We start from the raw sequence: 14,724 nt of genomic DNA, 5'->3' as shown, positions 1-14,724 counted from the left end.
CCCCCACCCATCTCCACCCCCCATGAACTCCATCACAATATCGGCAACTCGTTGCGGGGTTCGTGGACGGAACTTTGCGTACGCTTGTGCGTGTTTGGCTGTCTCAAAGAACCTCCTCATGTTAAAATATAAACTTACTCAACTTCAATAAATTTTAAACAATGTTCATAATATTTAATAAAAACCTAACTCTATTAAGTCACAACTTTAACAAATGACGTTCGAATAAAAAATAATCCAAGTTTTAGAAGAATTTAAAGAACGTTTGCAACTAAACAATATTTCATCATTTAGTAAAACGCGCCTGACTGTTCATTAAGATTCAATCAAATAATATCTCGCTTTACTTTTATCATCATCCTCAGTGCTAAACATTAAACCAAGCAAAACCACTGAATATAAAACACATGGTGTGTCTGATAATCACGCACACACAGCTATATCAACGCTCATGGTTTCCATGCGTTAGAATACATTGTGTGGATGAACCATCCATATGCCAGGAAGTAATCACAGGAAGAAGGAAACTGCTTTGTCTAAAGTTTTAATGAACAATGGAAGGCTGGCAGATGATTGAAACTTAATGTGGTGTCATTGCTTAGGGGTTGGAAGCTTTTTAGCTGAGGGGGCCATGAAAGTTTTAAGTTACATATCATGACATTACACAAACTTACCATGACATCACACAAACTTATTGTGACAACACATGAACTTATTATGACATCACACACAAACGAATATGACATTACACACAAACTTATTGTGACATCACAAAACATTAATTCTTAATAAGTAACAATAATAAAACACAACACTTTCAAATAAATGGACTTCACAAAACATTTCAACTATGACTTCTTATCTTGACTTGGAAATGGATTCGTTTTAAATAATTGATGCGTCTTGCTTCTTTCATGAAATATGGATGAGAAGAAAAGGAAGAGAAACATTTACTCAATCATAAATACCATTGTTGCATCACAGGGGGGTTGTGGTGTGAGTAGTTCGAGGTTTACGGGAGTTTTAGCATAGATATCATTTATATCAGTATAGATATCATATATTATAGCACAGATATCATATATTATAGCACAGATATCATATATTATAGCACAGATATCATATATTATAGCATAGATATCATATATTATAGCACAGATATCATATATTATAGCATAGATATCATATATTATAGCACAGATATCATATATTATAGCATAGATATCATATATTATAGCACAGATATCATATATTATAGCACAGATATCATATATTATAGCATAGATATCATATATTATAGCACAGATATCATATATTATAGCACAGATATCGTATATTATAGCATAGATATCATATATTATAGCACAGATATCATATATTATAGCACAGATATCATATATTATAGCATAGATATCATATATTATAGCACAGATATCATATATTATAGCACAGATATCATATATTATAGCATAGATATCGTATAGATTATTATAGACATAAACTATAACAACATGACAATAAACTTCTTTTCCAGTTTTTAGCAATATTCCACAAAACTTTAGTTTGCTTTACAAATTTATTCAGAATTTTATAAAATACCAAGCTGCACAATTAGTTCATAGTGTTTTAATATCGCCCCCAATAGAACATGGGGGTCGGCATAAGCATCGATATGTTACCCCGTCCAAGCACTAAGACATTGAAACAATATTATTTATGCGTCACAATGGTATGTTCGTTTCTGGGGTTAATTGGGACGATAATGGTTGCCGTGGAGATGACAAAGATACAACAACAACCATTCAATCTTATCTCATATTTCGGTAAGTTTGCCTTTTTCTCGCATTCCCAAGTTAAGGAATAAGAGAGCGCGAGAAAAAGGCAGGACAACATTGATTATTGTTAGGCCTACTACAATACTAATATATACAGTTACTGAGGTGCATATTATGGACTGAAAGAAATCTTTTGGCCACTTTATAAATGTCCTAAAAAATCAATGTTTTTCTCCCATACAGCTACATTGGTGACTGGTGTACGCCAATAAGTGTCCGCTCAAGGACACATACATATTATTATACACAAGATTAATGGAAAGCTAAACAACAAAACTTGAATAATATTTTAAGATTATATTCTAACATTAACAACATATATGTCTACAGGTTTATGTTTGCTAACAATGGGGTTCATTGTTTCATATTCAATATTCGCGTACGCTGCTTTTAAGTTCCATCAATATTCGACGGGGCCTGTGGTCGTGTGTAGCAACTGTTTGAATGCTCTTATAGGTATGTACCTCATGCTCGCTGTCTACAACACTTCTTATACATCAGACACACATAGTGTATTCATACACCTCATGCTCACTGTCGAGTTATAACATGGGTGTCTTCTTATACACCAGACACACATAGTGTATTCATACACCTCATGCTCACTGTCGAGTTATAACATGGGTGTCTTCTTATACACCAGACACACATGGTGTATTCATACACCTCATGCTCACTGTCGAGTTATAACATGGGTGTCTTCTTATACACCAGACACACATGGTGTATTCATACACCTCATGCTCACTGTCGAGTTATAACATGGGTGTCTTCTTATACACCAGACACACATGGTGTATTCATACACCTCATGCTCATTGTCGAGTTATAACATGGATGTCTTCTTATACACCAGACACACATGGTGTATTCATACACCTCATGCACACTGTCGAGTTATCCCACATAATCAAACGTGCATAAATCACGTAAACATTACAACAATAATACTACATGCTCCGGCACGCCAACTACTGCTCGATATAATAAAGCAACAGTTTCCGCATACGGGCGCTTGTTGATTAAACTTTAGCGCCACCAGCGATGGTTTATTTGTTACAACGCTTCCGCATGGGAGCGCAACTGGGTCAACGTGTTTGGGGAGCAATAATAAATTGTTTTACAAAACTTGTTTGAAGTAATATTCATTATGAGGTCATTTTTAATCCAGGTACGTCACTGATAATCGTTGCCCACGTGCTTCCGGTGAGCAAAATATTCCCGCGCATATTTGACCCAAGTGTCGAAGGTTAGAAACATAAACATCATATACATTAATGTTTAGTGAGACAGAGTCGTATAAACACCGAGTAGTCCAACTGCCGTCTATGTGTGTCCAAAATAGAGCAAAAGTGGTGACTTTGACAATGGGTTTAAACGAACTTGTTAAGTTTTGTTTGTGTTTTCCTATTGTGGGAAGGTGTAAAACAGCTTCTATTTACCTTACCAAACATTTTTTAGAAAAAATGTGTAAATTTAGCCGCATTAAATGACTAAAATGTCGCAAATCAACCGCTTCTAATTCTAATATTTTTGACACAGAAAACAAATAACACACGTTTTTTACTTTTTCAACCTTTAAATTTGTTTTTAGCCCCAAGTTTTTCTGTAATTTACCGAAAAACATACATTTTCCCTATACCTACTGTGTTATTTTGGACCCAAATTGCCGTTCAATTTGTGTTTTACGTAACAATGGGTTGGACTACTCGATATTTCTATGGCTCTGGGGTGAGATAGACATCATCCTAAGTTTCTATTTAACAACGCTCTATAAGAGTGGTGAAGATACGGTTACACAATTCTCTGAATAATATTTGTTTATTATCGAATAGAACGATAAAAGAGATTGAAAACACTAACCTTCTTGCCCAAATCTACTATACAAACTGCATGGGTCATAAAAGCTAACAATGTGTAAATAGACTTACCGCTAGGTGTCCACAAAAAGCTCGAAGACAACGTTTGGAATCGTATCACCATATTTGGAAGTATTCTCACTGGGGTGGGATTTACTGGAGCTGTGACGTCATTCTACGTCATATGGAGGTAATAGGGTTGCCATGGTAGCATGACGTATGTGTTTAACCACGTGACCATTCCTTGTTGCCATTGTGGGCGTTTGTGTCCTTGAGAGACACTTAACGACAATTGTTCCAATCCAGTGGCCAAACGGGTTGTTCAAATTGCCAGCAATATATAAAACAATCACCCACAAAGTTACATACGTGGTAACTTGCAAGTGGGAACGAGGTGTATGAAAGGTACATACATTTTATAAAGATTACACGCAAATAAAGAATTCCTGAAACGGAAAGAACGTCATAGACGACGAGTGTCACGTCAACAATGGTTGCATAATGGAGGGGATGCGTGGATGTTGAACAGCCAAACCAGGTGGGTGGGTGAAAGTTACAAAAGTATCTACACTCAGCGTTGTTCAGCGTAGATATTTCTTTGTTTGTTTTATCCATTGAAGCGAGTTACTAAACTCTTACCCCCCCCCCCCCCCCCTACAGCCGTGGTTTGGTGTACGACTACACGGCTTGGGGAAACAGAACCAAGGATCTTTATAAGGACAAACTCAATATGACGTATCTTCATCACCACGACAACGATGCGCATGCGCACTCGGGTAAAATAAACAACGAAAGGAAAACGTTCGCGAGTGGCATCAACTTGATATCACCCTTCCAATCAGCGACCGCATTTATTAAGGTGCTGGGATAGTTTTTGATGTTTTACCAATTTTACACGTTTGCCAAATTATGACACAAACTTGTACGCAGCTATTCCCTGTTAACCAATCAAATCGCTTCGTTAATTCCGTGACAACGTATTTGTATAAGACGCAAGCACTATACGCCAATCAAGTCGCGTAACCCGTAACCGAGCGATTTAATTTGCTATAAACGAGGTCGCTGCGTAGCAGTCCGTGTTCATCACGTTGGCGAAATATTGGGATTCGTATATTAACTTGTTGGTTCCGAATAATTTACGAGGTCGTAAATAACCATGATGATGTAAGTTTCCACCATGGGGTGAATGAAACTGGGTTTGAAATCAATTGTTTCAAGATTGGTTTATTTTCTCCATGCAGACTCCAAGGCTCGATTATTTATAATTGTCCGTTAATTTAATGAATTTGTAGACGGCGGTAAAGTTTAATTCGTCATCCAATGGGCGGGAAAGCGAGAATTTGAATGAAGAATCATTCCAAAGTAGGTTGTGACGTAACTATGAACATTGTGACGTAATTTACGTCATAAATATTTTCAGAATCACCGGAAAGTAACCCAGAGTGCGCGAAAGGCAACGGATTAATGGGCACGTAAGTAAAGCAACTTATTTATCCTCGTATGGCGGGGCAACAACAGTCGTTATAACACGGATGTTCTGTTTCATACACCTCGTGCCCGCTTACAAGTTATCACGTATGTAACTTTGTGGGTGATTGTTAGTATTTTCTTAAAGCGTGAAACCCGAAATATTGATCACGCCCGATGACGCAATGGTTCGTGACGTCACACATGGTGGGTTAGCAGATATGTGGAAACGTCAGCGAAGAATATTTTCCGTGGGTGAGTGACCTTTAGTAACCTTAGTGACCCTAGGTTATAATAAGGATGGCTGAGTGCCATAATGTATGTAGTTTAAATGAGATCGCTTATATTGAGGCAATTCCATCCTTATAGCAGCATTATGACTCCGATATTGCTGAATATCTAATTCTAAACCTTCACCCCCTCCCCCCACAGTCGAAGAACTTTCTACAAAGAACTTGGAACCGCGTGAATGGCGGCGAACGCTATCCGATAGTGACGTAGACAAGAAACCGTGACGTCTTTGTTATGACGTCATTATAAACATTTGATTTACTGTGTTGCATGAAACATATGACGTCATATTTGGATAATATTACGTAACCATGACGTCATTTTACCCAATATTGTTCATCATTGCCAAATTGCCTCTGTCGACGCACAATCACATTTGTTTACGTCACAATGTTCATTATTATAATAAACCACGTGTCGCACTTGTAATGGTCAGTTGGTCGAACATAATTATGTTGGTAGCCAAATAACTAACACTAATTACGTTATTAATAATTGTTTATACACGAACTGCAGTAAATACCGTTTTGGAATAAGCTTTTAGAGAAACTAAATAGAGATAAATTAGTTTCTGAATCAATAACAAAAGATGAAAGTAAAGTTTTGGAATCTAGTTTTGACCTATTTCTTCGTTGGCGGGAATTGCAATCGGTAAGTAACTATGCGATGGCTCGATAAACTAATATTGGCTTGTCTGGCATTAAAAATTTCCACTTTATCCAAACGTTTCATCCGCCACCAATCAAGGTTTTGACACAGCAATGAAATAAATGGCGGACACAACATTGGAATTAAGAAAACAATTTTATACCGAAGCAACAAAAATAAACCAAACATGCGATATCACTGAAATAAATGTGAAATATATAACTAACCCCTCTTACCGCAGACCTCAAATACCAATGGTTGAAATCTCACACTTTTTCACCAATTCTCAAATTAACCAAACCCTGGCCGTGCATAATATGTACCGGAAATCTGTATCGCCTCCAGCGGGAGATATGACGAGGATGCTTTGGGACGAAGGGCTCGCTGAACTCGCCACGGCATATTCGAGAACATGCCCTACCTACAGTAGCGATGCAGACACAGGGGTTAGTGGATTATGACGTCATTAGCGGAATATTGTGTCATAAATTACCTGATCTAACATACTTACCACACACAACGGTTCTCCAACCTTGGCCTGGATTCGAACCCAGGATTCCTCGTTCTCCAACCCTGGCCTGGATTGGAACCCAGGATCTCTGGTTCTCCAACCCTGGCCTGGATTCGAACCCAGGATCCCTGGTTCTCCAACCCTGGCCTGGATTCGAACCCAGGATCTCTGGTTCTCCAACCCTGGCCTGGATTCGAACCCAGGATCCCTGGTTCTCCAACCCTGGCCTGGATTCGAACCCAGGATCCCTGGTTCTCCAACCCTGGCCTGGATTCGAACCCGAATCCCTGGTTCTCCAACCCTGGCCTGGATTCGAACCCAGGATCCCTCTTTCTCCAACCCTGGCCTGGATTCGAACCCAGGATCCCTGGTTCTCCAACCCTGGCCTGGATTTGAACCCAGTACCCCTGTTATACAGGACACAGGTTACTTATGGATTGGCGAGAACATGTTCATATCAAGCAATGTTCCACTGGACGATGATTACATCCCTAACATGATCAAGCAATGGTTTGATGAGGGGAAAGACTTCAGTAATGGTATATGCAAGGGTAGAACATGCGGACATTATACCCAGGTATAAAACATTGCTTGTGTTCTATTTTGGAATCAAGTTTTTGTACAAGAACAAGTTACTTGCAAATATATAGGGAACTGAGCCTTAACAAGAATTATCGTTTATAAACGTTCGGGTTTTTGAAACAAGGGTGATCTTGTTTCAACACCCGGGCCTGAAATGCTTTACCCTGCTATTAGATGTTCATACAAACCAGTATTAACCTTGATATGAACAGTTGGTGTGGGGGATATCTTACAAAGTTGGATGTGGGATGACTACATGTGACCAGGTGGACATTGGAGGGACAATACATAACACCCCTACTATAGTTGTGTGTAACTATGTGCCCGGGGGTAACTTCTCACGTAAGTATCGTGCAATAATGGTGGTTGATGATGTCATAATGGTAGTTGATGATGTAATATTTACAGCTGTCCCCTACAAAAGGGGGCCAGCCTGCAGCCTTTGTCAAACCGGCCAGATATGCATAGACTCATTGTGCGAGGTTGCCAACCCGAAAAACTTCACGGTCGTCACCACACCAAGTAACTCATGGAAATGTAAGTTGTTTCAATTATTTGGTGGGTGAGGTTGGGCTGCTTTAACTAGAGAACTCTGGTCTAAATCCCAGGTGCCATGTCATGCCTTACTGTAGGACCTCACCCATATAAATACTCTTTGCGTTAGAATAAATAAGATGATATTATTTTGTAAACCTCATATTCACCCAGGTTCCCCACCATGGAAACTACTCATCACAGCAGCAATAATGGTGTTGGGCTTTTTCGCTTAAAATGTTTGTTATAATAAATAAACAAAGTTATTGTTTGAACTAAGTTTATTAGAAAAGAAAGTTTAATAATTTTGCTAAATATCTACCTTGGTCTAAATTAATAATATTTCTATGTTTGTTACGTTGGTGATCCACAGTGTTGAATTGGAAGGTAAAATATAAGGGGGGGGGGCCCTGTTCGTCGCTCGTACATTGCACCATTAGAGGGCAGTGTTACTTCCCTGGAGATTGTCTTAACTTAACCGATGTCACCGGAACGAGGGATTTTGACGTCACAATTAACCGATTCATGGTGTTTGTGATGTCATCAGTGCTTTCTTCTTTTGCTGACGGAAGCCGACTGTAATTGTGATGTCACTGGTAATAATTGTGATTGTCATGTCAGCAACATACCACATTAAAAAGTCTGTTTTTTAAGCGGATTTTCGACAAACATAATTGTATTTATGCAGATTCTTGCAATTTTATTCTTGAGATAATTTATTTAGGTTTAATACACCAGTATTAATGACAAAAGGTTTTCTTTAAAAAGCAAAATTGTGAGGATTGCGGGGAAACCCCCAAATTTGGCCATTCTTTCCAATCTGGGCTACATACACAACCAAGCTCATATTAGAACATAGGTTACCTTGGTGTAAGCGGGTTGTTGACATGGTGGTTGTAGAATATGGAGGTTGGTGGGCTCTTTATAAGGGGTGGGGGACGGTTGTCTGGTCTGGGTGGTTTTATTATTATATGGTTATATATATACAACACTAAATGGTAGCGGGAGTGATGGAATGAAACTTTTTATACCAACGAAGCCAAAAAGTGTTACAAGGTAAAAAGTCAGGATTATTGGTTTTGGGAGATTATGTCAATACATACAATATACATTATGACATCACACTGACCTTGGTGACACGTATTGCTTATTATTGATCGTGGAAACACTCCATATATGGTCGGGGGGGACGTGGGTTAGCTCAGCAGGGAGATGCAAACCTTTTCGACAAAACGATTCCAACAATGAATAACCTGAGGGATAAAAAGGGGGTACGTAAACGTCAGCCGCAAAGTTTGACCAAATAATTGAACCCCGTACCCCATGTTACCGCAGCGAGCCTTAAACCCCGTACCCCATGTTACCGCAGCGAGCCTTGAATCCCGTACCCCAGCACCCCATGTCACCACGACGAGCCTAGAACCCCGTACCCCATGTTACCGCAGCGAGCCTTAAACCCCGTACCCCATGTTACCGCAGCGAGCCTTGAATCCCGTACCCCAGCACCCCATGTCACCACGACGAGCCTAGAACCCCGTACCCCATGTTACCGCAGCGAGCCTTAAACCCCGTACCCCATGTTACCGCAGCGAGCCTTGAACCCCGTACCCCAGCACCCCATGTTACCGCAGCGAGCCTTGAACCCAGTACCCCATGTTACCGCAGCGAGCCTTGAACCCCGTACCCCAGCACCCCATGTCACCACGACGAGTCTTGAACCCCGTACCCCATGTTACCGCTTGAATCCCGTACCCCGTACCCCATGTTACCGCAGCGAGCCTTGAACCCCGTACCCCAGACCCCATGTTAACGCAGCGAGCCTTGAACCCAGTACCCCATGTTACCGCTTGAATCCCGTACCCCAGCACCCCATGTTACCGCAGCGAGCCTTGAACCCCGTACCCCAGCACCCCATGTTACCGCAGCGAGTCTTGAACCCAGCACCCCATGTTACCGCAGCGAGCCTTGAACCCAGCACCCCATGTCACCGCAGCGAGCATTGAACCCAGTACCCCATGTCACCACAGCGAGTCTTGAACCCCGTACCCCAGCACCCCATGTTACCGCAGCGAGTCTTGAACCCCGTACCCCATGTTACCGCAGCGAGCATTGAACCCCGTACCCCATGTTACCGCTTGAACCCCGTACCCCAGCACCCCATGTTACCGCAGCGAGCCTTGAACCCCGTACCCCAGCACCCCATGTTACCGCAGCGAGCCTTGAACCCAGCACCCAATGTCACCGCAGCGAGCCTTGAACCCAGTACCCCATGTCACCACAGCGAGTCTTAAACCCCGTACCCCATGTTACCGCAGCGAGTCTTGAACCCCGTACCCCATGTTACCGCAGCGAGCCTTGAACCCCGTACCCCATGTCACCACAGCAAGTCTTGAACCCCGTACCCCATATCACCACAGCGAGCCTCGAACCCCGTACCCACCTCTCATATGTTGATGGCGGTACTTTTGTTCCCAAGTATGAAGGAGGAAGTTGTAATATCGAGGATGTTCGAAGTAATGAAGGTATTTCCTGGGGGAGGGGGTGTTTATCTTTTTAAGCTTAATACTAGAGCACATTGCAAGGAATAATAAAATAAAAAGATGGTAGTTTACAGCAAAATGAAAGACAACAATGTGGGTGAAACTAAATCAAAAATTGTTAAATAAAAGCGTATCTGGTAAATCGAAGTTTCAACATTAACATTACAAAGTACATTGATATATAATGTTTATTCAAGTTGATTGATTTAACTCTTGAGTTCGATATCCCTTTGTTGCAACATAAGTGGTACTTATGACATCACAAACTCACTTGTTTACTGAGGGAAATATCCGTTGGAATTCCCCACATCGTGCGTTTTCGTTCTCACTTTCGACCAAGATACGAATGTCGTTGATGGTTAAAGTGTCGAGCATTAGGGAAGTCAACTCGCTCTGGTGGAAGTGGGGGGGTTATAGGTATGGGTGGGTGGGAATTATTTATCTTTGTGTGGCAGGCAACGACAGTCGTTATAACACAAGTGTTCTGTTTCATACACCTCGTGCCTTTTACGAGTTACCACATATGTAACTTATTTATCCTCGCATGGTGGGGCAACGACAGTCGTTATAACACGAGTGTTCTGTTTTATACACATCGTGCCTGCTTACGAGTTGCCACATATGTAACTTATTTATCCTCGCATGGTGGGGCAACGACAGTCGTTATAACACGGGTGTTCTGTTTTATACACATCGTGCCTGCTTACGAGTTGCCACATATGTAACTTATTTATCCTCGCATGGTGGGGCAACGACAGTCGTTATAACACGGGTGTTCTGTTTTATACACATCGTGCCTGCTTACGAGTTGCCACATATGTAACTTATTTATCCTCGCATGGTGGGGCAACGACAGTCGTTATAACACGGGTGTTCTGTTTTATACACATCGTGCCTGCTTACGAGTTGCCACATATGTAACTTATTTATCCTCGCATGGTGGGGCAACGACAGTCGTTATAACACGGGTGTTCTGTTCCATACACCTCATGCCTGCTTTCAAGTTACTACGAATGTTATTTTGTGGGTGATCATTTAATGTATGGTTGGCAATCTGGACAACCCATTAGTGACCAGTGGTTTGGTAGCAACATCAAGCCTTGAACCCACAACCTCCGGGATACAAACCAACCTATATCTTACCTCATCCATTTGTTTATGATGTTGCGCAAAGTAGGTATGTTTAGCTCGGCTGTCCGTAGATATTTCCTGTCCTTGTTTACGTTTGTCCTGGCTGAAACTTGCAGCTGCGCTCACAGTGGTGCTGGGGTGGGTTGGGGGTTAGGGGGTGATGATCACATTATGGTATATGGGTAAGGTTAGGGGAGTCTAAGGTGATATGCCACTCAACTTTTGCAACAAGGAATATATATTTTAGAATGCTGCTTTTAAAAACACAAACAAGCAGAGCCAAAATATTAGAGGAAATATTAAAATCATTTAGCATTTATCAGATTAGGGGTTGGGGTTGAACCTGCAGCACCCAGTGTAGCAGGGTTGGGGTTTGAACCCGGACTCACCCGGTGCCTGTAGAAGGGGTTGGTGCGTTGGCGAGTATCTGTCGTTTATCGGGGACGAGGAACCCAGCGAGGTTGAACATGTCGCGTACCATCGGACCTTTGATCTCAACGTCAAGGGGGGAGTTTGAGTGTAAGCTGGGGGGGTAGGGGGTTATAAAGGGGTTTGATGGGGTGATGGGTGATGGGGGAAATTGTTAGGGAGGGGGAGGTAACCTAGGTGTTGAATGCAAAAGTATAAACATAACAAAGCTAATTTGAATATAACCAAACAGATTAAACTACCATCATACGCAAGGCGTGAATATAAGTTGTTGGGTTTTACGCATAGAAGATAATCTTATAAATACAAACAACAACCTCGGAGATATGTTAACCTCCAGCACCCATGGTCGTAACTTGTCGTCCAACATTATGTCGAACCCAAATAATTCATGACAACAATATCTACGTCGGCAGTTTGATTTCACCAAGCTGTTGGTGAATTGTTCCACGCTGTAATGATGTAACATTGGGTATTAGTCTTATGTTTTCATGTTATATTCAAGATTACAGCAGAGCAACACTGTTAAAGCACTCTCCTCTAGCCCAGAGGTGATGGGTTCAAGACTCGTCGTTGCAACCATGGTAGAAATATGTGTCCTTGGACAAGACACTTAAGGCCAAAACCAAAAGGTATATATATTTAGAAATACAGCAGAATAAGAGGCTTGGCTCCGCTAACATTGTGAGTGGTTGTATAAAACAGAACACCTGTGTTCAAACAATTGTAGTTACGACAACATACCTTATGATAGTTTTGATGACGGTATCTTTCATTTGTTCCCATATTTTATCCGTGTTCACACCTTGTTCTTGTAGGTGGCCCCATAATGCTTTCAAGCTCCTGTGATTATAAAGCTGTATATGAGTGTGGACATAAGACTACCCAGCTCTCTTTACACTGATGATGAACCAAGTAAAACATCTGCATGCGTCTCTTACATCATCAGTGTAAAATGAGAGCTGAACTGGCAGTCTTTATAAAGTTGTACACAAGTGCACCCACCATTTGTGTCCTTGGCAAACAGTGGCGTCATCGTTTTGTTGAAACTCTCCTGACTTCTTGTTGATACTGTAGTTGGTGAGATGCATGTAACGGTTGCTTAAGTGCTTCATTGAAGATGAATATCTGAGGAGGGGGGGGGGGGGGGGGGTATTAAGGTTGTGTGTTGGAAATTGATTAAAATGCAAAACTTTATCAAGGATAATTTATTTCCTCAACATGTTTCATAAATAATTTTCACCAAGTTCTATATTGATATTTCCATTGCATGGCATGGAGTTGCCGTGGGTGTCGTTACATCATCAACATAAACAACTAGCTGTGTATTTTGGCAAACCTGATACATTGTGGTTTGGGGATAGCTATGTGTTGGAGAAACACCCAATAGAGACAACAACAAAATCTGATCCAGCAGGATAGTTTCATTGCATATATTTCATAGACATGCAAAATGCACTATAGTAGTGACTAATATAGTAATGTGGTTGCTCATGTTACACAACAACTCACTTGCAAGTTGCGAATCTAACCAACCCGTCCTCGAACAAATAAATCCTCAAGGGGTCAAACGAGGTCACGTAGACGTATAACCTCAGGTCAAACTTGCTTCCATTGATAAGATATGGACGGGATAAATATCTGTGATGTCATAATAGTGAGTGTGATGTCATAATAGTGAGCGCGATGTCAAGAGTTCTTGAATTAACTGAAGCATTGTGAATTACCATGACATCATAATGACAAAACTATGAGTAATTATTAGTTGAACAATCACTTAAGCTTATCAATGTTATCATTGAATGAGTTTATTTTGTCACTTCTATTAGGAAGTTGGGGGGGTGATATACAACATTGTAAAGATTGGGAGTGACGGTACAACAACAATCGATATACCACGTTTATCGATAATAAAGAAATACAAAACTTAATCAATAAAAGGTTGAACCTCGGTAAACTTACTTTTGAACAATCACAGCTTTCTTCAACGGAACCTGGTTCCATTTATGAATGACCCGAATCCCGATACCCCGTGCTGATGCTGGCTGGGGGTTAAGTAAAGGTCAGCGGTAACTAAGGTAATATGATAATGGGGTGATTGGTTTTTCTACATAAATTAAAATAGTTTTCCACACATAGCCACATTGTTGTAAAAAACTACAAATGTTAATAATATTTAAATAACTGCACACAAACATCATATAAAACTCACCGGTTTAAGAATAAATTTTTGTTTAGAACTCCCTTCTTCCCATGCGTTCTTCAATAACTTTTTATCCCAAGGCATTATGTAAGTCTGGGGTACGAATCCAAACTCTTTCTTGCCGAATCGGGTCTACGATGAAAAAGTGGATCGCGGTTACGATTCTCGAGTATAAACATATTACACTGTAGCAGATATTTCACTTATGACATCACAATCACCTGCATTCTAGATATATTCCTCCAGAAGCGATCTTTTCTTCCAAGTTGAAACGAACCAGGAAAGTGATTTATCTAAAGTTGGTTGGATGAATATTTTAAATAAAGCAATATAAAGTTATGGAAACATTTATAAAACAAGCAATTTAGCACGAACTGGGATAGAGAAATATCACGTCTTTCCCAAGGACACCACCCACAGTGGTGTCTGGTTTCGAAACTAATTGTTATTAATTATTTAAATAATCCAACAAATAAATCACCTTCTGATATTCCCTGAGAGCGCGGAACCCGTTCGACTTCATGTGTTTTCCAAAGTAACCCAACCAATCGTGGCCCCCTGTGGGTTAACTTGTTGTTATGGTGGGTGATATTTTAACATAAATATATTCATACAACAAGTTTGTTCATTGAAGATCCATTACTTTTAAAAAGGCATTAAGTTACCGTGGCTTATTTATACCAAGTATCTGACC

The 14,724-nt window shown here is 40.7% G+C and overlaps 3 protein-coding genes across 4 annotated transcripts; 2 read left to right on the top strand and 1 right to left on the bottom strand.

Moving 5' to 3' along the window:
- The first annotated feature begins 1,434 nt into the window (after positions 1-1,434).
- On the top strand, positions 1,435-5,844 carry LOC100181699. Its single transcript, XM_002126257.4, has 10 exons — positions 1,435-1,823; positions 2,166-2,291; positions 3,007-3,084; positions 3,773-3,884; positions 4,119-4,232; positions 4,355-4,553; positions 4,987-5,056; positions 5,115-5,166; positions 5,310-5,416; positions 5,594-5,844. Exons 1-10 carry the CDS (start codon positions 1,649-1,651, stop codon positions 5,674-5,676), a joined length of 1,116 nt encoding a protein of 371 aa, XP_002126293.2. The 5' UTR covers positions 1,435-1,648; the 3' UTR covers positions 5,677-5,844.
- Positions 5,845-5,935: 91 nt separating this feature from the next.
- Positions 5,936-8,000, top strand: LOC100184079 (GLIPR1-like protein 1). The gene is made up of 6 exons (XM_002126191.5): positions 5,936-6,103; positions 6,342-6,546; positions 7,030-7,188; positions 7,406-7,535; positions 7,602-7,730; positions 7,902-8,000. Exons 1-6 carry the CDS (start codon positions 6,042-6,044, stop codon positions 7,961-7,963), a joined length of 747 nt encoding a protein of 248 aa, XP_002126227.1. The 5' UTR covers positions 5,936-6,041; the 3' UTR covers positions 7,964-8,000.
- LOC100179385 (tubulin polyglutamylase TTLL4-like) lies at positions 7,994-14,615 on the bottom strand. 2 transcript variants are annotated; one of them, XM_002121607.3, is made up of 15 exons: positions 14,512-14,615; positions 14,252-14,323; positions 14,040-14,162; positions 13,790-13,872; positions 13,340-13,468; positions 12,833-12,955; positions 12,572-12,670; positions 12,145-12,279; positions 11,788-11,922; positions 11,411-11,531; positions 10,539-10,660; positions 10,168-10,256; positions 8,857-8,980; positions 8,592-8,678; positions 7,994-8,320 (listed from the first exon to the last, which is right to left on the bottom strand). In XM_002121607.3, the coding sequence occupies exons 1-15, from the start codon at positions 14,551-14,553 to the stop codon at positions 8,251-8,253; spliced, it is 1,554 nt and encodes a 517-aa protein (XP_002121643.3). In that variant the 5' UTR covers positions 14,554-14,615; the 3' UTR covers positions 7,994-8,250. The 2 variants fall into 2 exon arrangements, with proteins under 2 accessions (XP_002121643.3, XP_026695171.1); XM_026839370.1 differs by having other exon boundaries at positions 7,994-8,303.
- Between the last annotated feature and the right edge of the window lie 109 nt (positions 14,616-14,724).

This window comes from Ciona intestinalis, unplaced genomic scaffold (assembly GCF_000224145.3).
Source record: "Ciona intestinalis unplaced genomic scaffold, KH HT000210.1, whole genome shotgun sequence".
NCBI classification, from domain to species: domain Eukaryota; kingdom Metazoa; phylum Chordata; class Ascidiacea; order Phlebobranchia; family Cionidae; genus Ciona; species Ciona intestinalis.
This window is presented reverse-complemented; position numbering and strand designations above follow the sequence as displayed.

What these genes read in the sequence shown, in the direction of transcription:
- LOC100181699 (XM_002126257.4), top strand. Translation starts at nt 1,649, where the DNA reads ATGGGGGTCGGCATAAGCATCGATATGTTACCCCGTCCAAGCACTAAG. An exon ending in GGCAACGGATTAATGGGCAC is followed by an intron (nt 5,167 to 5,309) that starts GTAAGTAAAGCA and finishes ATTTTCTTAAAG; the next exon opens with CGTGAAACCCGAAATATTGA. An exon ending in GCGAAGAATATTTTCCGTGG is followed by an intron (nt 5,417 to 5,593) that starts GTGAGTGACCTT and finishes CTCCCCCCACAG; the next exon opens with TCGAAGAACTTTCTACAAAG.
- LOC100184079 (XM_002126191.5), top strand. Translation starts at nt 6,042, where the DNA reads ATGAAAGTAAAGTTTTGGAATCTAGTTTTGACCTATTTCTTCGTTGGC. An exon ending in GTAGCGATGCAGACACAGGG is followed by an intron (nt 6,547 to 7,029) that starts GTTAGTGGATTA and finishes CCTGTTATACAG; the next exon opens with GACACAGGTTACTTATGGAT. An exon ending in ACCAAGTAACTCATGGAAAT is followed by an intron (nt 7,731 to 7,901) that starts GTAAGTTGTTTC and finishes ATATTCACCCAG; the next exon opens with GTTCCCCACCATGGAAACTA.
- LOC100179385 (XM_026839370.1), bottom strand. Translation starts at nt 14,553, where the DNA reads ATGAAGTCGAACGGGTTCCGCGCTCTCAGGGAATATCAGAAG. An exon ending in GTTAGATTCGCAACTTGCAA is followed by an intron (nt 12,956 to 13,339) that starts GTGAGTTGTTGT and finishes CCCCCTCCTCAG; the next exon opens with ATATTCATCTTCAATGAAGC. An exon ending in ATCATAAACAAATGGATGAG is followed by an intron (nt 10,661 to 11,410) that starts GTAAGATATAGG and finishes CACTTCCACCAG; the next exon opens with AGCGAGTTGACTTCCCTAAT.